The sequence below is a fragment of the Corythoichthys intestinalis genome, chromosome 20 (assembly GCF_030265065.1).
Source record: "Corythoichthys intestinalis isolate RoL2023-P3 chromosome 20, ASM3026506v1, whole genome shotgun sequence".
Classification (NCBI taxonomy): domain Eukaryota; kingdom Metazoa; phylum Chordata; class Actinopteri; order Syngnathiformes; family Syngnathidae; genus Corythoichthys; species Corythoichthys intestinalis.
Window position 1 is genome coordinate 23,571,462 of NC_080414.1, and position 27,519 is coordinate 23,598,980.

General features: G+C 40.6%; 2 protein-coding genes across 2 annotated transcripts; both read left to right on the forward strand.

The window, feature by feature from the left end:
• The first annotated feature begins 210 nt into the window (after positions 1-210).
• hhatlb (hedgehog acyltransferase like, b) lies at positions 211-15,440 on the forward strand. Its single transcript, XM_057825142.1, has 12 exons — positions 211-362; positions 2,209-2,364; positions 4,875-4,942; positions 5,014-5,127; positions 5,207-5,401; positions 9,485-9,694; positions 11,534-11,705; positions 11,782-11,926; positions 11,991-12,026; positions 13,843-14,044; positions 14,108-14,249; positions 15,085-15,440. Exons 2-12 carry the CDS (start codon positions 2,259-2,261, stop codon positions 15,315-15,317), a joined length of 1,623 nt encoding a protein of 540 aa, XP_057681125.1. The 5' UTR covers positions 211-362; positions 2,209-2,258; the 3' UTR covers positions 15,318-15,440.
• Positions 15,441-19,531: 4,091 nt separating this feature from the next.
• klhl40b (kelch-like family member 40b) lies at positions 19,532-26,304 on the forward strand. The gene is made up of 6 exons (XM_057824980.1): positions 19,532-20,721; positions 20,867-21,027; positions 21,098-21,205; positions 22,754-22,939; positions 23,009-23,158; positions 25,684-26,304. Exons 1-6 carry the CDS (start codon positions 19,606-19,608, stop codon positions 25,793-25,795), a joined length of 1,833 nt encoding a protein of 610 aa, XP_057680963.1. The 5' UTR covers positions 19,532-19,605; the 3' UTR covers positions 25,796-26,304.
• The last annotated feature ends 1,215 nt before the right edge of the window (positions 26,305-27,519 follow it).

Genomic DNA, 27,519 nt, shown 5'->3' on the forward strand with positions numbered 1-27,519 from the left:
TTGTTTGTTTGCTGTAATTTGGGTAAATATTTTACTTCTGCATGTATGTAAAAATTGTGTGGAACTGTGCATCATTTTGTCTCATTTTACTTATGACGTATAAGAAAAAATATATAAGTAAAACGTCCTTTGGGGGGTGTGGGGGCAAATTATGCCCACCCACCCTTGTTGGTCCGCCCCTCTTTGCCAGCAAAAGCAGAAATACAACACATCACCTTTTCAACTGCAGCAGCTCCCCTCTCCTCAGGGAGTCTGAGGGACCTGCAGCCCACCCTAAAAAATATCTTGTCACATTTTAGCTTATTTGAATATTTAAAAGCATTTGGAACATTTTTGAAGCAACTTCTACTGCGAAGTTCAAGGTCAGTACGACAACAGGTGCTTGCGGAGGACAAAAGTAAAGTGCATGACCATGTTGCTATTTCTAGGCATGCATGCAACTTGAACATTTCTTTATACTGTTGGAATACTTAAAAAAAATTTTTTAAAGACATTTGATTTATAAGTGTAGCTTTTTTTAAATTGAAAAGTTGTTGAAGCCTTGTTTAAAAAGGAGTGAGCAGCTGTACTTTATTGACCTCTAATGAGTAAAAATACCACTTTTATTCCCTTGATTATCAGCTGAGATGAAAACAATATTATTTTAGATGTATTTTTCCAATGCAGACGTGGACAAGAGGAGTTAAAAGACAAAGACAAGGGTACGGAATAAATGTCAAGTCATAAAGAGCAGCAGCTGCACTCAGCACAGCAGTAATAAAGCTGCACTTTGCAGCTCAAAATTAGAAAAATAAACAAGAAAGCATGTCTAATTGAGATGCTTTGAGTGCTTCTTATCAACCTTAAATGATAAACTGCATTTTTATGCATGTTCTTTTTTACATACTGGTGTGTTTAGTAATATACTAGTCGTTTGATACAGGTATGTGTGTGTTTCTGAAGTAGCAAAACAGTACGGCAACGATTAATTGATTTTAATTCAATTTTGCTGCTTCGATGATTCGTTTAATGAGAGTGGCATGGTTTGTTTTGAAAGTGTTGCATTTAGTTTTATCGATTTGGAAAGATACACTGCCCTCTGGTGGCAACAGTGAATATGACATAACTCGTCTAGGCTGACTCCAGCTGCTCCCTGTTCAGGCCAACATAAGGCTTTAAGTTTTTGTTTGAGCAAATATGTTCATGCAGTTTAGTTTAGAGGCAGATTTAGACCTTTTTTGTGGGAGTATGTGTTTGAACGATTTGTTAAGAGAACTTGAAAAAAAAAAAAAAAAAAGTTGGCATGTTATTGCATTTAATTGACCACGGAAAACTGGAGATATGATCGTTTTAATTTCTCCACCAGAGGGCAGTCATGCTCTTTGGATGAATAATGCTTCATTTATTTAATTTTATTTCTGTTGTTGGAATGGAATTAAATTAAATTATTAGTATTATTATTGTATTTCTTTGGCTTAATGTGTTTATTTAATGGGTTATTGTACAGTATCAGTATAGCAATAGTCCACATAGACAACTTTGTGCTCAGAAAAAAAATACCATTGTTTAAAAAAAAAAAAAAAAAAAAAAATCCAACAAAAATATAATCAGTTACTCATTACTTGAGTGTTCTTTTCACCAAATACCTTTTTTACTTGTACTTGAGTACATTTTTCGGACGACTACTTTTACTTTTGTAATATTATTTTGAAGTAACGCTACTCTTACTTGAGAATTTTTTTGGGGCTACTCTACCCGCCTCTGCAAGTGCAACTTTTATTCATGCATTTCATATTTTGAATTTAAAAAATAATGTTACAATAATTGTTTCGCTGTGGCGACACTTAACGGGAGAGGTAAAGGTAGCAGCAATTACATTGACATGAACAATAACAGTCAGCCCTCTCCGCTTAAATGAATCGGACCATTCGGACGTCTATGGTTGTCAATGGCTGGCAAGGAGTTAATATTTCACATCACGAGTGTCAAATTATTTGGAACCAAGGACTAGATTTACAATCGAACTCTTGTATTGAATTAAAAAAAAAAAGTATAAGGGCACGTCATCCTGTCGTTCAAACTCACCCATGCATGTGTTGCATGTAATGGGAGTGTCCTGTTGCTATTGTATTTAGAAACGAGGTGAACACCATTGTAACAGCCTGACGTCTAGTTGCACTTTCGCACGTCAAACCAGTTCGGGATGTTTAAACACAAATGTATGTTCAGGAGCTTTTCTGCCGAGCTCCTGCCGTCTATGTTGGCGCCTGTGTGTCGTCATGGGGATCAAAGCGGCGCTTCCTAAATATGAGCTGTATTTCTACAACACCGTGCTGGCTTTGGCAGTGTTTTGGTCCGCCTACTGTGTCTTTGACGCGTCGGCGTGTGAGTATCAAGCAACATAAATTGTACTGTATACTACAAGACCATTGAAAGCATCATTTTAAATGTGACATTCATCATAATATTTGGGTGTTTAAGTATTGTATAATAATTTTAATAAATTGTCATTTGTAACTTGCATTAATGAGTGTTTAAATTGAAAAAATATAAACAAAATGTATCTAATATAAATTAATAATGTATATTTTAATAGTTGAATTTTAAATTCTAAAATAATGAGTTAAATGTATTTGTAAAATAATTGGAATAAAGGTTTTTGTAGAATTCAAATGATTATTTGTATTTACAACATTTGATTATGAATAAGATTTTATATATTTTTCTATTATGTTCGTAAAATTATTTTACTGCACTATTTTAATTCATCTATTCATATTTGATATTTTGTATTTTATTAAACGTTTGAATTTTAAAAAATAATTTGATATTATAATTTATATTTTAATAGTTGAATTTAAATCTTAAAATAACGAGTTAAATGTATTTGTTTGTCAAATAACTTAAATGTTTTTGTAGAATTCAAGCGATTATGTATTTACAATGATTTGATTATAAGATTTTATAGATTTTTCTTTTATGTTCATAAAAATATTTTTATTGCATTATTTTAATTTATTTTTCTTTGTATTTCATTTGTATTTTATTCAACTTTTATAATATTTTAATAATTAAATTTGAATTGAATTTGCTTTATTTGCTTTATTACATGGAATTTGAATGATTGAAGTCATAAAGAAATGTGAATTATTTATGCTTTGATACATACTGCTGGCCAAAAGTATTGGCACCCCTGCAATTCTGTCAGATAATGCTCAATTTCACCCAGAAAATGATCGCAATTCCAAATACTTTGGTAGTAATATCTACATTTATTTTGCTTGCAATAAAAAAATACAAAGAGAATGGAAAAAAAACAACAACAACAACATCATTATCATTTTACACAAAACTCCAAAAATTGGCCGGACAACATTATTGGCATCCTTTGAAAAATCATGTGATGCTTCTCTAATTTGTGTAATTAACAGCATCTGTTACTTACCTGTGGCACATAACAGGTGGTGGTAATAACTAAATCAAACTTGCCGGCAGTTAAAATGGATTAAAGTTGACTCCACCTCTGTCCTGTGTTCTTGTGTGTACCAATTGAGCATGGAGAAAAGAAAGAAGAACTGAATGTTCCTGTGTCTACCGTGCGTAGTGTCATCAATATGTGTAAAAGCCCATGGCACTGTGGCTAACCTCCCTAGATGTGGACAGATAAGAAAATTGGAGATTTCAATGAAAGATTGTGTGGATGGTGGATAAAGAAACTCGACCAACATCCAAGCAAGTTCAAGCTGTCCTGCAGTCCGAGGGTACAACAGTGTCAATCTGTAGTATCAGTCAGCCTCTGAATGAAAAGGTACTCTATGGTAGGACACCCAGGAAGGCCCCACTTCTGACCCAGAGACATAAAAAAGCCAGGCTGGAGTTTGCCAAAACTTACCTGCGAAAGCCAAAAACGTTTTGGAAGAATGTTCTCTGGTCAGATGAGACAAAAGTAGGGCTTTTTGGGAAAAGGCATCAACATAGAATTAACAGGAAAAAAACGAGGCCTTAAAAGAAAAGAACACGGTCCCCACAGTCAAACATGGCGGGGGTTCTCTGATGTTTTGGGGTTGCTTTGCTACCTCTGGCACTGGACTGCTTGACCGTGTGCATGGCATTATGAAGTCTGAAGACTACCAACAAATTTTTCAGCATAATGTAAGGCCCAGTGTGAGAAAGCTGGATCTTCCAGCAGGACAATGACCCAAAAGACACTTCAAAAGGCACTAGAAAATGGTTTGAGAGAAAACAGTGGAGACTTCTAAAGTGGCCAGCAATTAATCCAGACCTGAATCCCATAGAACACCTGTGGAGAGATCTGAAAATGGCAGTTTGGAGAAGGCACCCTTCAAATCTCAGAGAACTGTAGCAGTTGGCCAAAGACAAATGGTCTAAAATCCCAGCAGAGCATTGTAAGAAACTCATTGATAGATACCGGAAGGGGTTCTTCGCAGTTATTTTGTCTCAAGGTTGTGCTACCAAGTATTAGGCTGAGGGTGCCAATACATTTGCCTGGCCCATTTTTGGAGTTTTGTTTGAAATGATAATGATTAAAAAAAATTTTCATTCTCTTTTGTGTTTTTTCATTGCAAGCAAAATAAATGAAGATATTACTACCAAAGCATTTGTAATTGCAGTCATTTTCTGGGAGAATTTGAGCATTATCTGACAGAATTGCAGGGTTGCCAACACTTTTGGCCATCAGTGTAAACAATTATAAATATTTTACATTATTAAAAACATGAATGATGAATACTATAAAGGATATTTTCAAACTAAACATTTTGATTAATGAGTCTTAATTTCAAAAGGAATTCATCAAAAACAGAAAACAAATGAAGTACCTAATAAAATGTTCATATTTTTGAACCAATATTATTTGCTGAAATCCATATTTGTAGCAAACACGAGCAGAAAAACATTCAAGACCAGCGTGAAGCCAGGATGGCACTACCTTGGCAGGAAAATGGTAAGCTACACCTTTACAAGGCCTCCATGAAACACATTCCAAATCTTTCATTTGGTGATTTTTACTTCCAGGACACAGCGGATACGGAGTGGGCCATGTGGATTTGGACCTTCCGCTGTCACATTGTGTTTGCCTTGACGGGCCACGTGCTGTTTGCCAAGCTCTGCTCCATGCTGGCTCCTCAGGTGCCTCTTCAAAAGAGATGGGGGGCGGGGGGAACCTAAGCAGTCAGCAGGGAATGACACCATTGTTGTTGTTCTACAGTATAGGTCGCTGGAGTACATGGCGTACGGGATCCTGGCTGTGTGGACCAGCATGGGCTGGACCTACGTCACTCTCATCCTGTCCCACTGCATTTTGCTCTACAGCATCTCCATGGTTAAAATACGCTGGCTGTGCTTTGTCACAGGCTTTTCCACGCTGGCCACCTTCAAGTGTGAGCCCTTCCTGTCGTGGCAGGTACATTAAGGAGTTCACTTGACCTGCAAATGTTAAAGAGTTCATATCATGTCAATAGGAAATTCACATTTTATCCCTGTTAAGCACTTCATTTTTAAGTACAAGTCTATATATTTTAGCATATTCATTTCTCTCTGAAATAGATTTTAAACAGTGAATTTCAGGATTTACAACCATATGAAAATAATGTTAATAATCAAGACTTTAAGAAATATTACAGCATGTTCAAGTAAATATAACATTTGAATGAATTTTGAGAAAATAAGCAGTAAATTTAGTCGAAATGAATTTAAAAAAAAAAGTGCTTTGGAATTTGGAAGTATTTAAGCACATAAACCAGTGCTTCTCAATTATTTTGTTAGCCCCCCCCAACTAACTCTCTGCCGCTACTGTAAATAATATCGTTTGCCTATAAAATTGTTATAAGTACACCTCTGCATAACATTGTCCTTATTAACATTAAAAGTAATATAGATCAACGTACAATAAAGTATGACTTTATTAACATTGTTTTGTTTGTAACTGAAAAGACTTAAAGCGCATCAATTTGCCTGAATTACTAAAAAAGAAGTGACACACTGTAAACAAACACTCAAAGGTACATTTATTGACCATTTGATACTGAAAAATAAACTAATAAAATCAATAGGGCTGTCAAAATTATCGCGTTAACGGGCGGTAATTAATTTTTTAAAAATTAATCACGTTAAAATATTTGACGCATTTAACACACATGTCCCGCTCAAACAGATTAAAATGACAGCACAGTGTCATGTCCACTTGTTACTTGTGTTTTTTGGTGTTTTGCCGCCCTCTGCTGGCGCTTGGGTGCGACTGATTTAATGGGTTTCAGCACCATGACCATTGGTTAATTATTGACATCAACAATGGTGAGCTACTAGTTTATTTTTTTATTGAAAATTTTACAAATTTTATTAAAACGAAAACATTAAGAGGGGTTTTAATATAAAATTCCCATAACTTGTACTAACATTTATCTTTTAAGAACTACAAGTCTTTCTATCCATGGATCGCTTTAACAATGTTAATAATGTTAATGCCATCTTGTTGATTTATTGTTATAATAAACAAATACAGTTCTTATGTACAGTATGGTGAATGTATATATCCGTCTTGTGTCTTATCTTTCCATTCCAACAATAATTTACAGAAAAATATGGCATATTTTGTTGATGGTTTGAATTGTGATTTATTACAATTAATTAATTTTTAAGCTGTGATTAACTCGAACATTTTAATCGTTTGACAGCCCTAAAAATCAATGACTAATTACAAATTTAAAGTGATTAGCAACATTAACTCAAAGTACAATATGCCAAACAATTTGACCGAAAAAACAAAAATTAACACAAAAAAAATGACACTGTCTTTGGACAGAGGGACAGTTTTTATTTTTGCTGCTGGCAGTATCAGCTCCTTTTCTATGGAGCGGGTTATTTTGCACTCAGCAATATGGTATGCCACGTTATTTGATGCTAACAGTGCTCGCTGGTTTACTGATATAACACTCACAAAGCAGGATGAATATTGGCAATATATTCGGCCCGTATTCGCTGAAAAAAAAAAAAAAAATTAAGCGGCTTATAAATGTGATTGGAGTTTAATGTCTTTAAGTGACGTCTTAATTGATTTGGCTTCATATTTTGCGCTACCAACATTTTTAGACGCAGTAAACTCATTATTCTTTCCCTGTCTCCCACTGTATTAAAAGTTAAGCCAAACACTACATATGCGTCGTCATATCTCCTTGTCTTAGCTTTCGGGAAACATCGCTGTCAGATATTTTTTTCATGGTGTCGCTGAAGGGTTTGTTCTAGCCTCAAAATATCAAGCGTAGTTTTGTCTAATGCACTACATATCTCCTGCTTATTTGCTCTTGTTTGGTCCAAAAATACTGCACGCTCTGAAAATGAGAGCGCTACTGCCATCCAATAAGTGGATGTGCAATTACACTTTACTCTAGTATGACAAAAAAGTATGTTCCCCGAGGTCATATTCGTCCTCCCCAGCATTGAGGGTGCCCCCCTATTTGAGAATGATTGACATAATCAGAGATTGAAGTAGTTTTTTCTGATAGAAAAATTAAGATTTTAGTAAAAATTCAATTTTTAGAAGTTAAAATCCCGCAAGATTTTAGTAGAACTTTTGTAAATTTCAAGGAGGAAAATGGGTCAGTTTTTTTCTGCAGTCTAAACTATAGGAGACCAAAAGTAGATTTGTCAAGAAAATGTCATTACATTGGTGCCTCAATATATGATCTTTTCGACATCCGACGTAAAATTTGACTCGCCATTTGTTTCTACATCCGACCGCATGTTTGAAATTCGACGATTCATGACAGTTTCTTTGTTTTCCCGCAAGACTGACGCACAGCGGATTTTCTTGTGGGAGAAATCAACATGGGTTCCAAGAATGTTAGTGCAGGTGGTGAAAAAAGGAAAAAGTTGAGGCTTACCATTGAAATTAAGATGGAATAGATAGAAAAATATGAGCGTTGTGTGCCGTCCGTGAACTGGCTCGACAATACGGCCGTAGAATGTCTACGATCTCGACGGTCCTCCGACGACCGCCGTTCCCCAGTCTTTCTAAATTAAGGTGACATGGTGACAAGGTCGCTGGCTGGATGCCGGTCGGTCGGCTGGATGTTGCCTGCCCCACCCTGGGGTTGGTGGGCCGTTGGGGGTCCAGCGGGGTTTCGCGCCGGCTGGAGGGCTGCGGCTCGTGGGGCGGGCGGGGGTGGCTGTGAGTGTTTCTGGTGCGTCCCCTCTTCCCATCCCTGAAGGCCGGTTGATGGGGGCGCAGGTGGCCCGGAGGACCACCCAGGATCCCTGGGGGGTGGCGATGGTCCCATTGCTGGGCTGTGGGAGGAGGGATGGGCTGCGCTGGCTCACCCCCCCTTCCTGGGTGAGCTGGGGAAGCGCTGGGGCCCTTGGGTGGCACCCACGTGGCATCTCCATTTGCCTGCAGGACGATCACATGTTAGATGGGACTCACGCATGACAAGGTTAAATTAGACACACTCAAGAAGGAAACCTCAGTGTCAGGATTAGCGAAGATACAGCATAGAATTGGATGCCAACATACTCACACAAGGGATTCACACAAATACTGGGTTCTACACCACGTGGATGATTTAAGTACACTTCACCCCTTCCAATCACTTATCTCTCAGACCCCACCCCACCCTTTCCGTGGTTATCAGGCCCCCACATGGTGTCAACTGGAAATACAACTAGCTAACGATAGCTCCAACACATTAGTATATAACATATAACATATAGTTTGTTAGAGTAGGCGATTCATGTAAGTCTTGTTTTGTTTGTGCTTTTTCCGTTTCTCTTTCCCTCTTTTCTTTCCCCCTGCTAGCTGCTTTCTCCTAATAAACGAGGTACGTTGAATGATCACAATGGATGTATGTCGTACTCCTAAGTAATACGTTAAAACTGTTCAGATCAATCGGACACTCAGATCTTCATTCTCCGCGTCAAGCAGCTGAACAAGACAGGTTAAAAAAAAAAAAAAAGTTAAGGTGACATTATTGTGGCAACATCGCCAAAAAATTGCCAGGTTCATCAGGTTTTTAAGAACTTGTATAACACAACATGCCACCTCTTCGATGCAGCTAAACAAAGTGAAAGTAAAATGTCCTCTCTCAGTTTGTCAAGTCAGCCACGCGGTTCAGGTACACCACGCTAAACACATCCGCCACATTAGAACCCGATTCGTAACATTATTACACGTATTATTATTATTATTACTATTAGTATTCATAATTTATTTGTTTTGCTCTGTGTAAATGCTATTTGCAATAGTGCCAGCAACATTTATTAACGATTTAGTGTAGGTTTTCAGGCTGTGGAACAGATTAATGGAATTATAATGTATTCTTATTGGAAAATCCTGCTCGACATACGACCATTTTGACTTAGAAACAAGGTCCTGGAACAAATTAACTTTGTATGTAGAGGTACCACTGTAGGAGATTTCAAACGTTTCCAGGGATTCCTTATGCATTAAAAAAATGTTTAAAACTAATGAACCCATTATTAATGAATTTTGCAGGCGGGCTTTGTGACGGGCGACTTCGACCTCCGCCACATCCTTTTCTACGGTGGCTGCGGCTTCACCATAATGCGCTGCATCAGCTTCGCCCTGGAGAACTGCGAGCGCAAGGACGGCAACTACAGCATCCTAGAGCTGCTCAAGTACAACTTCTACCTGCCCTTCTTCTACTTCGGCCCCATCATGACCTTTGATAAGTTCTACACGCAGGTCCGTTTCAAATACGCCTACAGGCGTAACCTGAGTATTAGCCACAACCTTGTTGGTTTGTCACACCTTCAAATTAAACTCTAGCACGGTTATTTTTGACTGCATGGCTCACCAGCTACATTACTGCACATTAGCTGCATACAAAAACAATGGCCGTGACATTAGGTACACATGCTCATGCTAATTTTAAAATGTAATTAGAATTGTTGAAGAATAAACGTGTTAAAACATGTTTTGCGCTTAAGAGAAAAACGTGGTATTCTGTTGAATAAAAAAGCTTGAAATTTTCTTTCAGGAGATAAAAAGTTGTTATGCTATGAGATTAAGTGAATTTATGATTTTGTATTACAAATTTCATAAATTAAAAAGGTGTTTTTCTGTTTTTCATGTTTTAAAAGGGAAAACTTGACACGTTAAAGAATAGTTAGTTTTTCTTTTCCTTTCTTACAAACAAAAATAATACATTTTTAAAGTATAAATATACATAATTCTGTCAGAAAAGTTTCCTATTTTTGCCAAGGTAATGCTGTAGCATTTCTTTTTATCCAATTTAAGGTTTTGTTATCAAATGTAAATTTGTGTTGTATTGATATTTTCAAATGAAATTATTCCTTTAGATCCATGGACTCATGCAAATATGTGTACTAGATAATTTTGAGCCATTTCCATTGCCAAACAAAAAACAGCAGTATACTAGTAAATGTAATTTCTTGCATAAAATATAAATTTTTAAACATATTTTGCAACCTACACAGTATAATTTAGCAATATGCTACGGAGCTCCTAACGGGACATGAAAGAAAAAAAAGGGGGGGGGACACAGAAGATTTCTTTTTCTGTCGAAGCAAAAAACTAAAACAAAAAATTGCCCCGAAAAAAAAAATTACATGGAAGCAAAACTTTTTTACATCGTGGGAATTTTCGAAGCAAATAACAAAAAAAAAAAAAAAAAAAAAGTTGAGGTCACAGCAAAAAAAAAAAACCAAACAAACAAACAAACAAAACGCCACCACCTAATTCCACTATTTTTAAATGTGCGTTGTGCGGCTCAATTTCCAGGTAAATAATGGCAACAATGGAGCTTGTTCACCCTTGGGGCAGGTTAAAATTGAGTTTTACTTTGAAATAGGCCTAAAATATGATGACAAAAACTCAACTGGACATTTTCGTTGGAAAACATTCTATGATTTGGCGGTCCTTGTTAACTTCTAAAGGTGTGTGAAATTCCCGATTCTTAGATTATTCGCGATTCGGCTGCTGAAAATTCGAGAACGATTCACAAACATCCATATTTCGATAATTTAAATATGCTAAGTAAAGCAGAACTAAAACACAGTCAACACGGTCTTTGGGATGCAATGAGGAGCCGACCGAGAGTAAATATCCACAACTGATGCCGCCCAAAAAACAGTTAACGTGATACTGAAACGGTAGTTTATTTAAGCCTGAGAGGATTTTTGTACTATTTTTGTAACTAGGTTTCTGCATCAATAATCGATTTATAATCGAATCGTAGCCTCTGAATCGTAATCGAATCATGAGGTCAGGTGCCCCAAGATTCCCAATCCTCAGCGACATGGTTAACAATAGATGTACAGAAAATGCAGAGAACATGGGCTCCGTGTTTTTTTTTTTTGCTTTGACAGGAAAAAAAAAATCTTCTGTGTCCCTTTAGGGACATTTTTTTTAACATCAACTTAATTTTTTTCCCTCTGTTTTTTTTCTTTTTCAATGTCACTTTAGGGGCTCGGTAACATGCAAATATCCAATGAGATTTATGTATTTCTCAATGTAAAAAGATCATCTGCTCCAGTAGCTTGTGTATGCTGCCCCCTGCAGGCCAATAAATCAGACCTGAGCCGGAAAGAGCGGGAGCTTTGGAATATCAACATGCAAGGCGTGACCTACCTGGGTGCCATCTTGGCGGTGGACCTCCTCTTCCATTTCCTGTACGTCCTCACCATACCCGCCGACTTGAAGCTGCTCAGGCAACTATCCGACTGGGCCCTTGGTCCGTCAACTCTCCCTAAAAATAAATCAAGGTTTGAAATCAGCTTGGAAGTGACCACCGATTGTTTGGTTTTTAGTTGGCGTTGCTTACTTCAATCTGATCTACGACTGGGTAAAAGCCGCCGTCATGTTTGGAATCATCAGCACTGTGTCTAGGCTGGACCATTTGGACCCACCCAAGCCACCAAAATGCATCACCACGCTCTACGTCTTTTCCGAAACGTGAGTTTTATCATTTATGTTAGCGTCTGACGTTTTGTTGATCAATCCTCATCTGCTTTCTCAGACATTTTGACCGAGGCATCAACGACTGGTTGTGCAAGTGAGTATGACGATGTTCTGCTGTGAATTTAAAGTGCCTGTGACACACAAAAAAAAGCATGATTATTTCATATTACACATGTTATTTTTGCTCCTGAATGAGATGGACCACTTGATTATGTGCAGAAGCGAACAATATTTTGATTACATTTTTGGAATCCCGCACTACGAAAATGAGAGACTTCCGGCCATGGTCTCAGATCGAGGGAGAAGGCGAATGTGACGTTAACGTTAACATTATCTTCACTATACAGTTATACTATATTATGCATTTTGCGGATTAATTTATTTTTTGCGTCACGCCAGCCCAGTGTGCTGCATGCTTTTGTTGCTACACCAGGGAGAGTGGTGTGAGCCTTTCTGGGTTTTAAAACAGATCTTGTTCATCGCGAAGAATGGCCAAAACAAGTATGACAATGGAGTGACTATTGGATGGACGAGTAAGTGAGTAAGCTGCGTGCTTTATATTATGTCAAATACTGGGATCATGGCACACGTTTTAATAAGGAGGTGGCTTGCATTTTGTGGGTGACAATGCTCCCTGTCCACCGAGAAGGCGGGAGTGGCGGGAGTGACGCTCTCGTCTATGGATCTCGATTGCGTCGAGACTTCCACCTCCCCTCGGCCCTCTTCGCGTGCCCGCTGAGAGAGCGCTATCTTCAGCTTGGGCTCGGGCAGCCATGCGCGCTGACGTCAGCCAGTTTGTCCACTGAGAATGTGCCATTTCATTCGTTCATTCCCCAGGTGCGTCCCCGGCGACGAGCACTCCTCCCGGGGCCGCAGCAGGGGAATGGCGAGCCGAAACTTGCTCGCCGCTGGAGGCTGGCCGATCGGTGAAGGCTATCACCCGCGCCGCCATGTGTGACACGAATCGGGGTAGTTTTGTGTAATTTTTCGTGTTCAAAAGGCGAGGAAGAGATTTGGAGAGCCGCTCGGTTCGGGTTAGCATGTAGCTTAGCCTAGCTCCGAGTCCACGCAGGGAAATGACAAGAGCCCGACTAACTTCAATGGCATAAAATACCGTTCAGGATGTTTAACAAGTCGGCAGTTTTGACCATAATGCAGTAATTTAGCCCTGTCTTACTGAATAAATGCATTTTTAATATTTCATTTTCCATTTAGCGCAATACTTGTTTGTCATGACCATACAATTTATTTAGCAATCGGGGAAAAATACTTACAAAGAATATCCTGTAAAAATATTGGCGGGATAAAAACAGTGATGACATTTTACAGTATGCTCTAGTCATCAGCCTCGTGTCTGTTGTCGTTCTGAAGCTTCCTCCTCCCCCAAATATGACTCAAACATATATGGCTGTATGCCACAGGATTCCTCTGGATCGACAATATCATTTGAAAGATCCACGCTTAAACCAAACTCACAGAAAAAGGCTTCCTCCTCCATTGGGCTGAATTGTAAATCCTATGAAATCACGACGCTGACATCATCACCCAAATGGAGGCGCCAGAGCGCCATAATGACAAGATGGGCTAAACGGCAGATTTACAGACTCATTTGTAGTCATTTGCGCTTTGTCAAATTTTTGTATATAGTTGAATCGTCTCAAAATATGATTTTAATTCCAATAATAATACGATTTAAGATTTTTTTTATGGTGTCACAGGCACTTTAAACGAGTTTATCACTAGTAGACGTCTAATCCATTTGAAGTGGGAGGGTGGCAGCGAATGAACGTTCGTTCATTCGCTGCCATCCGTCCACTTCAATTGGATCAGATGTCTATCTCTGCCAAAGGCAGCTAATATAAAAAAATGAAAATCCAGATTCTGATCCTGTTGTGGATTCCTATCAAAAGGTATGTGTACCATCCTCTGGGCGGCAAGCACGATGACGTGCTGGCGGAACTGGTGGCCACGCTATCCACATATGCCGTTACTGCCTTGTGGTTGGTGCCTTCCAAGGTGGTCCTAGTTTGGGCTTTTCTCAACTGCTTCGGTCTCAACTGCGAGCTGTGGGCAGCCAAGCTCTTCTCAATGGAGCCCTTCGCGTCTTTCGAGGTCTTGTTCATGGCGGTCGAAGTAATGACTTAGGACTTGCTCAAGGTTCTTTCTTTCTAAAAGAATGCCATGTCAGAGGCCATGTCCCGACGGATCCGTGCCGCTGTTTGTATCTTCAACTTCTGGTGTATCGTGCTGTACAATACGGTGCTTCTCAACAGTTTGGACTTTGCCAAGTTGGTAGCCAAGCGTGTGCTGCTCAAAGGTGAGTTTTCAGGGTTGAATTCATGCCACGTTGTCAAGTTCAAAAATAGACCCTTAGGTAGACATTTGTAAAATGACCCACCCAAAAATAAGGAGAGAAGACACTCAGTTTTCTTGGCCAAGGAGAGCAAAGAGGGACCAGAAAGAGAAATGCTAGATTACGCTGTATAGTCACCAAAATTGATCTAAGGAAAAAAACCCTCCTTGCTCTTTTTATTAGGGGTTTGTCCTAACACAGAAGGGTGCCGCCCTGAAGGGAGGGGGAAAGCAAGCTGGAGACACCCATGTGATTTTGGTTGGCTATGTGTGAGCATGTAGGTGGAACTAACTAAATACACGTGTGTAAGCAAGGGCACAGGTAAAGTGGTCAGAATGACCCAGACACTTCAGTTATGCAACGCTGCGGCCATGGAAGATGTCCTCGAATGGAAAATTGTCCTCGAAGGTCTAGACGAAAGTCTAGACGCCAGGTGCTGAAGATGTCCCGGAAGGTCTAGTTACGCAATGATGCGGCCATGAAGCAAGGCAGTTGTCATCCCGACCCTCTTTACTCTTTGTAACACTTAAACATAATACTACAACCTAGTATATAGCAAGCAATAACCATTTACTGGTTATATCAATAAGAAAAAATATGGCAATATGTATTATGTATTTATTAGGTATGTATGAGCACAAGCAAATAATCAAGCAAATATTCAATCAACCCTCGATAATTAACTCAACACACGTGGTTTAAATGATTCAATTGGTATGCCTGTCATGGAAGTGTAAAGAGAAAAAAAAATCTTACTTGGACCTGAAGTGCGACCTTCCCTGTTCTTACGCCTTGGCAGGTTTCCCGATAACAACCATGGTAGTCATGTTCGTGACTTACTGCCTGATTCAAGTGATTAAGGAACGAGAGCGGAAACAAGCCCTCATTGACGATCCTGATCCACTTCCTCCCGCGACGGTGGACGGAACCATGCCAGCAGGACCTTCAACTGTACCTCCAGCAGACCCCGCGGGTCTAGCGCCAGCCACCGCTCAGCCTCTCAACGATCCCAGCAAGCAAAAATCAGAGTAGATATTTAAATGCTTACAGTCATTGGAATGTATATGGTTATGATTTTCTCAATCTCGTGTTCCTGAACAACTCGAGGGACATTTTCAGAAACGTCTGTCAAGAAAGCAAATAAAAAGAGTGCAAAAATACTAAAATGTTTGTGTTTTGTTTTTGACCCTTGAACACTGGGCGTGTCGGCGGCGACACGTTTACGCATATCATCTTTGAAGCCTCGTCACCCACGTGCAACTGGTTGGTCTCATTTGAAAGCGCGGAAGTTGAGGTCTACGCTCGTTTTCACTTAAGTCAATCGACCAAGTACATGGGAGATAATGTCATTTGAGTTTTATAGTTTTCTTGCCCTCATAAAACAGCATTAAAACGCTGCATGGAACATGTGTTTATGTCCATATTTCTATCATTTCTTGTACATTTTCAAAACCGAAAGCACCACAAAAGACTACGTATCCCAGGAGCCATTGTGAAGTCACGAACGACGGACATAATGTGAGCATTTTTGATAAATTGCCAAGCAGGGCGCCACTTAAGGAGAAAATGTAGCGAGCAACGGCCGGTTGGATTGAGCGAGCGCCTTTGAAATGAATCAGAATGAATCAAAAACTAAATGTGGCGTAAGCTAAAGCATTATTTCATCAACTCGAGGAAGAGGCTGGACCACATTTGTCGTTTTCTTTGGAGAGTCGGCGAGTTGGGAAGAGTGACAGGCTGACAGCGCAAATGGTGGAAGGGTGGGCTGTGTGACGTAGTGTATGATGTAGCCCTTTGTCTTGTTCAAGGGGAAACTGAGTGACATGCCTGAAAAAATGGAATGGAATTAGTTTATTGTCAACATTTTTTAAAATACTTTTTTTCCCCATTATTTGATAGTGGGAAAATAAAATCGTATATATCTTTTCAATTTGTATATGGCGGAAAACACTCAGGTGACTTGAAGTTCCGCTCTGAGACCCCCAATTTGGCCAAATTTTAAAATTGTTCGATATGCATGTGTGATACATCATTGGGAAGCTTAAAATCTCAATTTTTCTGGGGGAAGAAAAATTTTGAACAGGAGGGCATTTAAGAAAAAAAAAAATGTAAACAACAAAACCCTTTCTGGAGGTGAGAGCACGCGAGAGCAGAATTACAGATGCCATGAGTTTAACGAGATTTGGTCGCGCACTTACCTAGCTTCGATCCAAAAACTCCATGTAGCATGTATCACTGAGTGTCAAGACACAGCTGTGAATGGCCACAGCTGGATTTTTGGGGGATTTTATGGGTGAAACACGGTAAAGCGCTTTGAGTACCTTGAGAGGTAGAAAAGCGCTATACAAGTATAACACCGTTTAAGTGGGGTGGTGTGGCTCAGTGGTAGAGTAGTTGTCCCCCAACACAGAGGTTGTGGGTTCAATTCTTCACCCTGATGAACTCGCCTAAGTGTCCTTGAGCAAGATACTGAACCCCACGTTGCTCCTGGTGCTGCGTCACCAGTAGGTGGATGGCGAGATGGTGTAAAGCGCCTTGAAAGGTGGAAAAGCGCTATACAGTATAAGTATAACACCATAATATAACAAGGGTCGCGATGCAGAAATCGCAGACATCAAGGATTGTTCGAGATTTTATTTTTCATATATTTACCTTTTTAAACATTTTTTCCAATTTTTCTTTGTTTGGATCGATTATTTATCATCTAACATATCGGAAAAAATGTGACAGAAACAAACAAAAAAAAAAGTTTAAGTGTCAGTTATGAGGCAAATATCCGTGACTTTTTTACAGACACCAATTTTTTCATTGTGATGTAATTTGTTTAAAAGTTTAAAATATGGGAGTGAATAATTTTTTAAAGTCGTTTTTTTTTTTTTTTTTTAAGGAAATATTAGACATCAATCATTCTAAGCTAAAAATGACATTTTGAATAATAAATATAATTACCTTCGTTTTATGGCTGGGTTGAAACAAAATCGGTTGCGTGACGTCTGTAAACGGGGGTTTTCAGGATAAAACAGGCAAATTAAAAACAGTTTGGGGGCTTAATGCGCCATAAATCTGCTATGGCAGCATATAGGCATATTGTTCTGTCAATCACAACAGTTGTTTTGGCTTAAAATACAGCAGTTTCTTTTAAAGAGGAGTGCAAGAGCAGAAACTGCTTTTTCAGTCTCATCTGTGTTTTCTGCCATATACTTTTGATAAGGTGATGGGTGCAAGACCTAACCTCACATAGAAATATCCTCCAAACCCTTTTTGTGTTGGATGTCACATATGTTTTAACAAATATTTATTTATTTTCACTGTTTTGCACTGTCGGTCTACTGTATATAACCTGTTTTGACCATAGTATGTGTAATGGCCAAAAACGCCTATGACCATACCTGCTGTTTGTGTAGCATTGTCAAACATAAAACTATTCACTCTTATTTTTTTTCTGTTGAATGTTTATCCTAACAAGTTGACTAAATATTATTAAGCTTCAAAACGGTTCGTCGACCATGTTTTGCTGTCAATGAGACATCAATGTTACAAATTTTGACCAAAGATTTAGGGATTTTTTTTTGTCTTTTTGGGTCCAAAATGGTCCAAAATCATCTCTGCTTTTTGCGGATGATGTGATGCTGTTGGCTTCATCAAGCCGTGACCTCCAACTTTCACTGGAGCGGTTCGCAGCCAAGTGGGAGAGGTTGGGATGAAGATCAGCTCCTCCAAATCAAAGACCATGGTCCTCAGTCGGAAAAGGGTGGCGTGCCCTCTCTGGTCGGGGATGAGATCCTTACCCAAGTGGAGGAGTTCAAGTATCTAGGGGTCTTGTTCACGAGTGGAGGTAGGAGGGAGCGGGAGATCGACAGGCTGATCGATGCAGCATCTGCAGTGATGCAGACTCTGCACCGGTTCGTAGTGAAGGAGGAACTGAGCCAGAAGGCGAAGCTCTCGATTTACCAGTCTATCTACTTTCCTACCCTCACCTATGGTTACGAGCTGTGGGTCGTGACCGAAAGGACAAGATCCCGGATACAAGCGGCCGAAATGAGTTTCCTCCGCAGGGTGTCCGGGCTCTCTCATAGAGATAGATAGGGTGAGAAGCTCGGTCATCCGGGAGGGACTCTGTGTTGAGCCGCGTTGAGAGGAGCCAGTTGAGGTGGCTCGGGCATCTGGTTCGGATGCCTCCTGGATGTCTCTCTGGAGAGGTGTGTATGTCCGCCCGGTGTGAGGCCCCGGCGACAGCCCAGGACATGCTGGAGAGACAATGTCTCTCGGCTGGCCTGGGAACGCCTCGGCATCCCGCTAGAGGAGCAGGTTGAAGTGGCTGGGGAGAGGGAAGTCTGGGCTTCTCTGCTAAAGCTGCTGCCACCGCGACCCGACCCTGGATTAAGCAGCAGATGATGAATGGATGGGTCCAAAATGTCGATTATAATCGATCAGTGAAGAAAACAAGTTTAGGCATGAAGGTTATGTTGTCCTGAAAAAATGACCCCAACCAGGCCATTGTGAACAACCTTTTCTTTAAAATATACAGGCAAAACCTAAGGCATGAAACTCGGACAAAATAGGCTCAGGTGTTTAAGGGTTAAATTAAAATGAAGTATTAGTATTATAATTAAATTTGTGATGCAATTTAACAAAATGTCAAGGGGAATAATGGGAAACATCAATCTGAGAATAATAAATTATGACATAGCCATACAAAAAAAAAAAAACTTTTTTCATGAAATTCCTATGTTACTACAGTCATTTTTCTAGTATCTTTAAGACATTCATTTTAATGTGTGATACCTCAAAATTTGAGCAAACAAAAAATAAACAGAGATGTATTTTGCTGAGGGAAATAAAATGCTAATACTCGATTGAAGCCCTATTCTTTCAAGTAAACATTTTCTTCCGTAGTTTTCATCAATATTGTCATATTTGGAGGAAGGCCATAATTTAGAATCTTGTAAGAACATAAAGTTGACAAAGAGTTATGAGAATAAAGTCATGTCATGGAACTAGAAATTAGTTCAGGATGACTAAAGAGGGTTCTGCTTATAGTCTATTTCTGTGCAATGAAGCCATGTATCAGCTGCTGTTGAGTGGGTGGGTGCAATTTAGGGGGCAGCTCGGTTGGGTTTTAGGGGAGTGAGTGCTTGTCATGTTCCAGCATGAAGCCCATTGCCGGCTATAAATAGCCTGCCAGTTGGAGCTCAGTTGAAAGGTGGAGACAGCTGAGGGACGGACGGGCTTCAGTTGGCCACTGACTCTGTCCTGGTGAGGGACAACCCATTGGATTCGAAGACCCACGAAAGGATCTTCAGAGTTGCATCCAGGACTAATGGCTCTACCAATGAACCCCATGGACGAGCCTCGGGTGTACCAACAGACGCTCCTCCAAGATGGCCTGTACGACCTTTTGGAGAATGACAAGCTGGTGGACTGCGTCTTGAAAATCAAGGACAAGGAGTTTCCGTGTCATCGCTTGGTCCTGTGTGCCTGCAGCTCCTACTTTCGCACACTCTTTCTGTCTGATGTGGACGAGAGCAAAAAACGTGAGGTGGTTCTGGAGGACGTAGAGCCAGGAGTCATGGGGCTGATCCTCAAGTACTTGTACACTTCCAGGATCAACGTGACGGAGCAGAACGTCCAGGACATCTTCGCCGTGGCCAACATATACCAGATCCCGTCTATTTTCACAGTGTGTGTATCCTTCCTCCAGAAACGTTTGAGTCTCAGCAATTGCCTGGCAGTCTTCAGGCTTGGCTTGATGCTGGACTGTCCCAGGTTGGCTGTCTCGGCGCGGAACTTTGCCTGCGAGCGCTTCCGCCTCATCTCAAGGGACGAGGACTTCCTTCAGCTGCAGCCCAGCGAGCTGGCGGCCATCCTGGCCCACGATAACCTGGACGTAGATTCAGAGGAGCTCGTGTTTGAGGCGTTGATGAGATGGGTGGCGCGAGACTTAGGGGAACGGGAAAAGGACCTGCCTGGATTGCTGGACTGCGTTCGCTTACGCCTGCTAGGTGAGGAATACTTAAAAGAAAAGGTAGAGAAGAACAAACTCATCTCCAATAATCCAGAGTTGAAGAAGAAGCTCCAGTTGGTCAGGGATGCTCAAGATGGGAAAATGCCTGAAGCGAAAGCTGCCCACAAGAAGAAGGAAGACGGCTCCGAGAACAATGAGGATGAGGAACAAGAGGAGACCCTTCTTCCGAGCATCCTGAATGACAACATGCGCTTCGGAATGTTCGTTCGTGAACTGATTCTGATGATCAGCGACGCGGGGTCGGTGGCCTACGACCCAAATGGGAATGACTGCTTCATGGCATCAGTCTCAACACAGGTTCCAAAGAACCACGTCAGCCTGGTCACAAAAGAGAACCAGATCTTTGTGGCTGGGGGCTTGTTCATTGATGAGCAGAACAAGGAGGATCCGCTCTGCTCTTACTTTTTACAGGTGAGATCTCACATTTCCTTCTGTCTGTTATTAAGACTCCTTCCTTGGACCACCACCAGAATTTATCCCACTTTGTACCACGTATCGTGGATATCCACTCTAATAAATGCAAACTTCTTTTAAAATTATTCAATTCTGTGTTCAGTACGACCCCGTCAACGCTGACTGGCTAGGCATGCCACCACTCCCTTCTCCACGCTTCCTGTTCGGGCTCGGGGAAGCCGAGAACTCCATCTTTGTGATGGGAGGGAAGGAAGTGAAGGACCAGGAGCACACGCTGGACTCAGTTCTGGTCTACGACAGACAGTAATCTCACTGTCTTCACAGAAAATTGGATTATGATCACGAATTATTTAACATGATCTCTTTGTTTTAGATCTTTCAAGTGGGGTGAGTCAGACCCGCTTCCCTACGCAGCCTACGGACACGCGACAGTTTCTTCCAACGATGTGGTTTACGTCATTGGAGGAAAAGGAGACGACAAGTGAGTATGCCGGGTGTCCAATATTTGCCATTTTAAAGGGAACTTCAGACTTAGACTTGTTGGTTCTAATAAGCCACTATTGTTTTCTTTTACTAAAATATGTCATTAGAAACACATAAAATATGCCAATTGAGTTAAAAATCTATTTAGTACATGTTTTGACCTACAGAGGGCGCCATATTTTATGCGCGCAATGGACGCTCGAGGTGATTAAGTATTTTGTCACTGTCACTAACGAATACGAGGAAAGAAAATCAATTGATCTCAAACCTGTTTCAGGGAAGCCGTAAGACGTATGTGTTCAGCTTGATGAAAAATGTTGAAGTTTCGTTGAAGCTGAAGGGTCCAACAGAAAAGTGAAAATGACAGTCGCTATTTCGTCCAGCCACAAATTCGGAATAGTTATAACTTGGCAGACATACAACATATCTGCGCCAAACTTCTTGTGCTTGTTGAGAGTCGTACCCTGAAGGGACCTGTAGGGGTCATTTGCATCAACCTTACACCGCCAACTAGTGGCAACAGAAAGTCACTCATTTTACTTTTACATGTCCAGTTCTTTTCAGGTTGGTCATTGAAGTTTTAAGATTTAAGGATATTGTCCACACGTCGCTGTCTGCTGCCGTGATGACCCTTTGCTCGCCATTAAAAGGAAGTAGATTTTTTCAGGGACTTAGGCAGCTCATAGACCCACAAAATTTGGCACACTTGGTCGAATTGGCCCAATTAGAAGAGTCATTTTGTCTTTGAATAAGAGCATGGCTGCACAGCTCAGTAGCGACTCCTTTTTTTTTTAGGACGCTCTTCAATAGGGGCTTTTTCACCTGGATGTGTGAATGTATTTCTAACACCAAAAAAGAGGCGAGTTCCGAGTAAGTTAGCTTCTCAGAAGATGATGAGCGGGAGACGATCTGCCACTACCCTGACATGTGAGCCATCCGAGTTGCGTGAGGTCTGAGTTGCGCCAAAGTGCAAGGGCCCGTTCAGTCCTGCTTGTAGGCTTAATTTGATATTACTATGTGTAAGTATTTTCTCAAGGCATCTTTAGTGTGTTCTGTCAGTATGCATCTAAACAAAACAAGCAGAAAGCCCAAGGTAGTACTTTGGGTGTGAAAGTCGCCTCTTGTAGGACATTCCGCCGGTGCAGAATATTTTGGCAAAACACTGGTTTTGTCCTACTCTCGTCTCGTCTCAGCCTGTCTTTCCTGTTCATTTTGCTTTTCCTACTTGTTTTGTGAAATATTGACAGTGCTGTCATGCTCATTAATGTTCCTCCCGGGTTCAAATTGAAAGGGCTGAACAGATGACATGTTTATGTCGCTCGAGTCGTACTTTGGAAGCTCGTCAGCGTAACCCAGTGACATCGCTGCTCTGTGATGTTTACAATAATGGCGACCTACTAGTTAAACTAAATTTACAAATTGTATAAAAACGAAAACATCAAGAGGGGTTTTAATACCAAATTGTTTTCTAAAAATATTTCTATCAGTGGTTCCCTTGAAGTTACAAGTTGTGACCAAATTCGCTTTTTTATGTTAATGTGCGAAGGAACTGTTTGAGCAAGATGTACGCGTACGACGCCAGGCGGTTCGAATGGAAGGAGCTAGCGCCAATGAAGACGGCTCGATCGTTATTTGGTGCAACTGTACACCAAAACAAAATCTACGTAGCGGCTGGAGTCACAGATACAGGTCTGACCGATTCCGTAGAGGTGTACGACATCGCCACCAACAAGTGAGTTCCTCAGGCACAAATGTGAAGGTCAATGAATTAGCGCTAAGAGCTTGTGCGATCTTTCCACAGGTGGTCAGACTTTGAGCCGTTCCCTCAAGAACGCAGTTCCGTGAACTTGGTGTCTCTGGGGGGTTCGCTTTTCGCTGTGGGAGGTTTCGCCATGATGCCTTTAGAGGACAGTGAGGAGATCATTCCCAAAGAGATGAACGACATATGGAGGTGGGGCTCAAAACACATTCAAGGGAAGAACGTGTTGCACATTCAAAGATAATATAAAGTCGTGGTACCTTGACATACGATTGCTTCGACACATGATCATTTCGACATCCGGCGAAAAATTTGACTCGCCATTTGTTTCTACATCCGACGACATGCTCGAAATACGATTTATGAAAGCGTCGGAGTTTGTTTTCCTGCAAGACGGACGCACGGCAGATTTTCTTGTGAGAGAAATCAACATGGGTTCCAAGAATGTTAGTGCAGGTGGTGAAAAAAAGGAAAGAGGTGAGGCTTACCATTTAAATGAAGATGGAAATGATAGAAAAATATGAGCGTGATGCGCGCGCCAGTGAAATGGCTCGACAATACAGCTGTAGAATGTGTACGATCTCGACGTACAGTGTATTACAAAGTGAGTACACCCCTCGCATTTCTGCAGATATTTAAGTATATCTTTTCATGGGACAACACTGACAAAATGACACTTTGACACAATGAAAACTAGTCTGTTTGCAGTTTATATAATAGAGTTAATTTATTTTCCCCTCAAAATAACTCAAAATATAGCCATCAATATCTAAACCCCTGGCAACAAAAGTGAGTACACCACATGGGAACTACGTACATCCCTAAATGTCCAAATTGAGTACTACTTGTCATTTTCCCTCCAAAATGTCATGTGACTCGTTACAGGAGTGCTGTCAGCATTGCTGCAGAGATTGAACAGGTGGGGGGGAGGGGGGGGTGTCAGCCTGTTAGTGCTCAGACCATACGGCGTACTCTACATCAAATTGGTGTGCATGGCTGTCACCCCAGGAGGAAGCCTCTTCTGAAGACGGTACACAAGAAAGCCTGCAAACAGTTTGCTGAAGACATGTCAATAGAGCACATGGATTAATGGAACCATGTCCTATGGTCTGATGAAACGAAGATTAATTTGTTTGGTTCCGATGGCTTCAAGCATGTGTGGCGGCAACCAGGTGAGGAGTACAAAGATAAGTGTGTCGTGCCTACATTCAAGCATGGTGGTGGGAATGAACCCCCCCACCACCTCTTCAATATCTGCAGCAATGCCGACAGCATTCCTGCAAGGAGTCACATAGCATTTTGGAGGGAAAATGACAAGCAGTACTCAATTTGGAAATTTAGGGATGTACGTAGTTTCTAAGTGGTGTACTCACTTTTGTTTAGATATTAATGGCTATATTTTGAGTTATTTTGAGGGGAAAATAAATGAACTCTATTATATAAGCGGCACACAGACTACTTTTCATTGTGTCAAAGTGTCATTTTGTCAGTGTTGTCCCATGAAAAGATATACCGTATTGGCCCGTATATAAGACGGCCCTGATTATAAGACGACCCCCTCTTTTTCAAGACTGAAGTTTGAAAAAAGACTTTTTGAACACCGAATTTTTATACAGAAAATAATTACAGTACATCCGAAACAAATGAGTATAACAATATATTTGAGAGAAAAAGCATGTTATTTTTCTTCATTCAAGTCTTAATATCTGAACATTTAAATATGTAAACTAAAGTGCAATCACATTCGTAAATGAATGGCTTCTGGTTTTTGAAATGTAAATAAACCAATCTATTGTGATAAAACAACAAAATTGCAATAACTGCATTAACCATCAAAGTGAAGTCGAACTGTAACTGTAGTCTTGAAACAAATCTGAATAAGGAAAAACATTGCATTAAAATAATGCAAACTGGTTAAACTCTAGAGAAGCTGAGATCTGTCATGACAGAACATCGCTTCAATGAAATCTGGTGCCATCTAGCGTGAATGGGGAGAGTAGCGGAGATCTATCATGACAGAACATCGCTTCAATGATATCTGGCGCCATCTAGCGTCGTGAATGGGTATAATGTCTCGACGGCGCATATAAGACGAAAAACCACCATCTTATATTCGGACCAATACAATACTTAAATATCTGCAGAAATGTGAGGGGTGTACTCACTTTTGTGATACACTGTACCTCCTCAGGCTTCCGTTCGCCAGTCTTTATAAGTTAAGGTGATAATTATTGTTGTGGTAAAAACGCCAAAAAATCGCCAGCTTCCTCAGCGTTTTAATCATGTATTTCAGAACTTGTGCAACACAACAGGCCTACAGTCCGCAGCAGCTAAACAAAGTGAAAGAAAATAGTTATTATAATTTTCATTATTACAGGTATTATTATTATTATTACTACTATAATTATATTTTTTCCCGATTCTGATACATAATTTAATTGTTTTACTTGATGTAATTGCTATTTGCAATAGTACCAGTAGGATTTATTAAGGATTTAGTGTAGGTTTTCGGGCTGTGAAACAAATTAATGGGATTACAATGGATTCGTATGGGAAAATTCTGCCTGACATACGACCATTTCTACTTACAAACAAGGCCCTGGAACGAATTAACTTTGTATGTAGCGGTACCACTGTATTTAGGATCATATAGTGTTTTTAGACAGAAAAATTTTGCTAAATGTGGTCTTTTTTTGTGTGTATGTGCTTCTATTCAGGTATAACGAAACGGAGAAAAAGTGGAACGGGATCCTCAGAGAGATCCAGTACGCCTCGGGCGCCACTATTCTGGCGGTCCGACTCAACACGCTGCGTCTCACCAAGATGTAAATAAAATTGAAACAGTACGTGTGGAATTGTTCCCCAGCAAAGCCCTCCAAACATGGCCTTTAAGGATGACCTAGCATAAAAAGAGTCTCCACATAACTATTTTTCCACAGTTGGAAGTAGGAGTGGGAACCTCACGATACGATACGGTTTGCGATACAAAGCTCACGATAACTAAGACGATACGGCAACGATTATCGATACATTGGTCAGGAAATCATTCTAGGATATTCTAAAACCAACTAATAAACAGAAAAACAAGCTTCTGCTGTGAATTGGAATTGGAGTTTGTCACGAGTAGACGACCAATCCATTTGAACTGGGAGGGTGGCAGCGAATGAATGAATTCCCACTTCAAACAGATTGAACGTTTATGGCCGTCAGTGGCAGCCAATGCCAGGCAACGAGGTAATTTTGGGCCATTCAAGGTCATTTACCTGTTAATTTTCAGTTACTTCCTGTTGATTTTGGGGTATTTTATGGGTCACTTCCTGTTCATTTTGTGTTACAGAACAGGAAGTGACCTGGGAATCACCCAAATGAATAAGCAGTGACTCAAACTCAACAGGAAATGACCTGGGGGACTGCGGGTGGGGGCCGTGGCCCTGGTTTGTCGCGCGCGTGGTGTCTCCGCTCGTTTGCGTGGCTGTCGCACGCTTGGTGGGGCTTGTGTGCGACTGGATGTGATAGGGCGCGCTCGGGTAGGGGGTCCCGGTGCCGGGAATGGCGATGGGGCAGGGTAGGGTCGGTCGCCAACGGGCTTACACTCACAAGGGATTCACACGATTACTGGGTTCTAGATCACAGAGCTGATTTGTGTACATTCTATCCTTTTCAATCACTTAGCTTATAAACTCCTCCACCCCCCTCCTCCTCTTTCCCTGGTCAACAGGCCCCCCACATGGTGTCACCGGAAATACATCTAGCTGACGATAGCACCAACTTATTAGTAGTTAGTGTAGACGTTCAATGTATTTCTTGTTGTTGTTTGTGTTCCTTTTCTTCTGTTCCCCCATAACCCCTTCCTGTTCGCTGCTTTGTCATAATAAACGAGGTATGTTGAATGATCACAATGGGAGTATGTCATACTCTCAATGTGAAACATTAAAACTGTTCAGACCAACCGGGCACTTAAGACTTCCATTCTCCGTGTCAAACAGCTGAACAGGACAGGTTTAAAATGATAAAAAAATGAACGAAATGAATGAAAATGAAAAGCAAGTGACCTATAAATGCCCTGAAAATCGGACAGAATGACTGTGAATGCTCTGGTTTTGAATGAACGAACGTTCCCAGTCTAAATGGATTGGGCGTCAAGCACTGTCAATGGCAGCCTTGTAGTTAACTGAGACACTATTATGGTGGAAGATTTTGGTAGCAACTTGTTGGTTCCTTTTTTGATGATATCTCGATTCATGCAGGAGCATATCGATAACCTTTTGGGATACAAAATATCACGATATATCACCATTTCGATATTTTGTCACACCCCTCGTTGGAAGAATGGAATTGGATGAATTCTCCATTTCAGTGTACATTTTTATAATTATCCTTTACTCAATCATGCAGCTTACCTTGTTCGCACTCTTCTTATAATATTTGTTTTAACCTCCAACCATGTTTTTGCACTGAATCTAATAAAATATACACAAAATAATTGACTAAAATGCTCTTTATGAATGTTAAAAAAAAAAAAATCACATCTCTTGGTCAAACGGGATTTTGAC

Excerpts from the sequence above, each read along its gene's own strand:
- hhatlb (XM_057825142.1), top strand. The coding sequence starts at position 2,259 with ATGGGGATCAAAGCGGCGCTTCCTAAATATGAGCTGTATTTCTACAAC. Across the intron at positions 2,365-4,874 it reads TGTCTTTGACGCGTCGGCGT|CAAACACGAGCAGAAAAACA; the intron begins GTGAGTATCAAG and ends CCATATTTGTAG. Across the intron at positions 12,027-13,842 it reads ATCAACGACTGGTTGTGCAA|GTATGTGTACCATCCTCTGG; the intron begins GTGAGTATGACG and ends TCCTATCAAAAG.
- klhl40b (XM_057824980.1), top strand. The coding sequence starts at position 19,606 with ATGGCTCTACCAATGAACCCCATGGACGAGCCTCGGGTGTACCAACAG. Across the intron at positions 21,028-21,097 it reads GTTCTGGTCTACGACAGACA|ATCTTTCAAGTGGGGTGAGT; the intron begins GTAATCTCACTG and ends TCTTTGTTTTAG. Across the intron at positions 22,940-23,008 it reads TACGACATCGCCACCAACAA|GTGGTCAGACTTTGAGCCGT; the intron begins GTGAGTTCCTCA and ends ATCTTTCCACAG.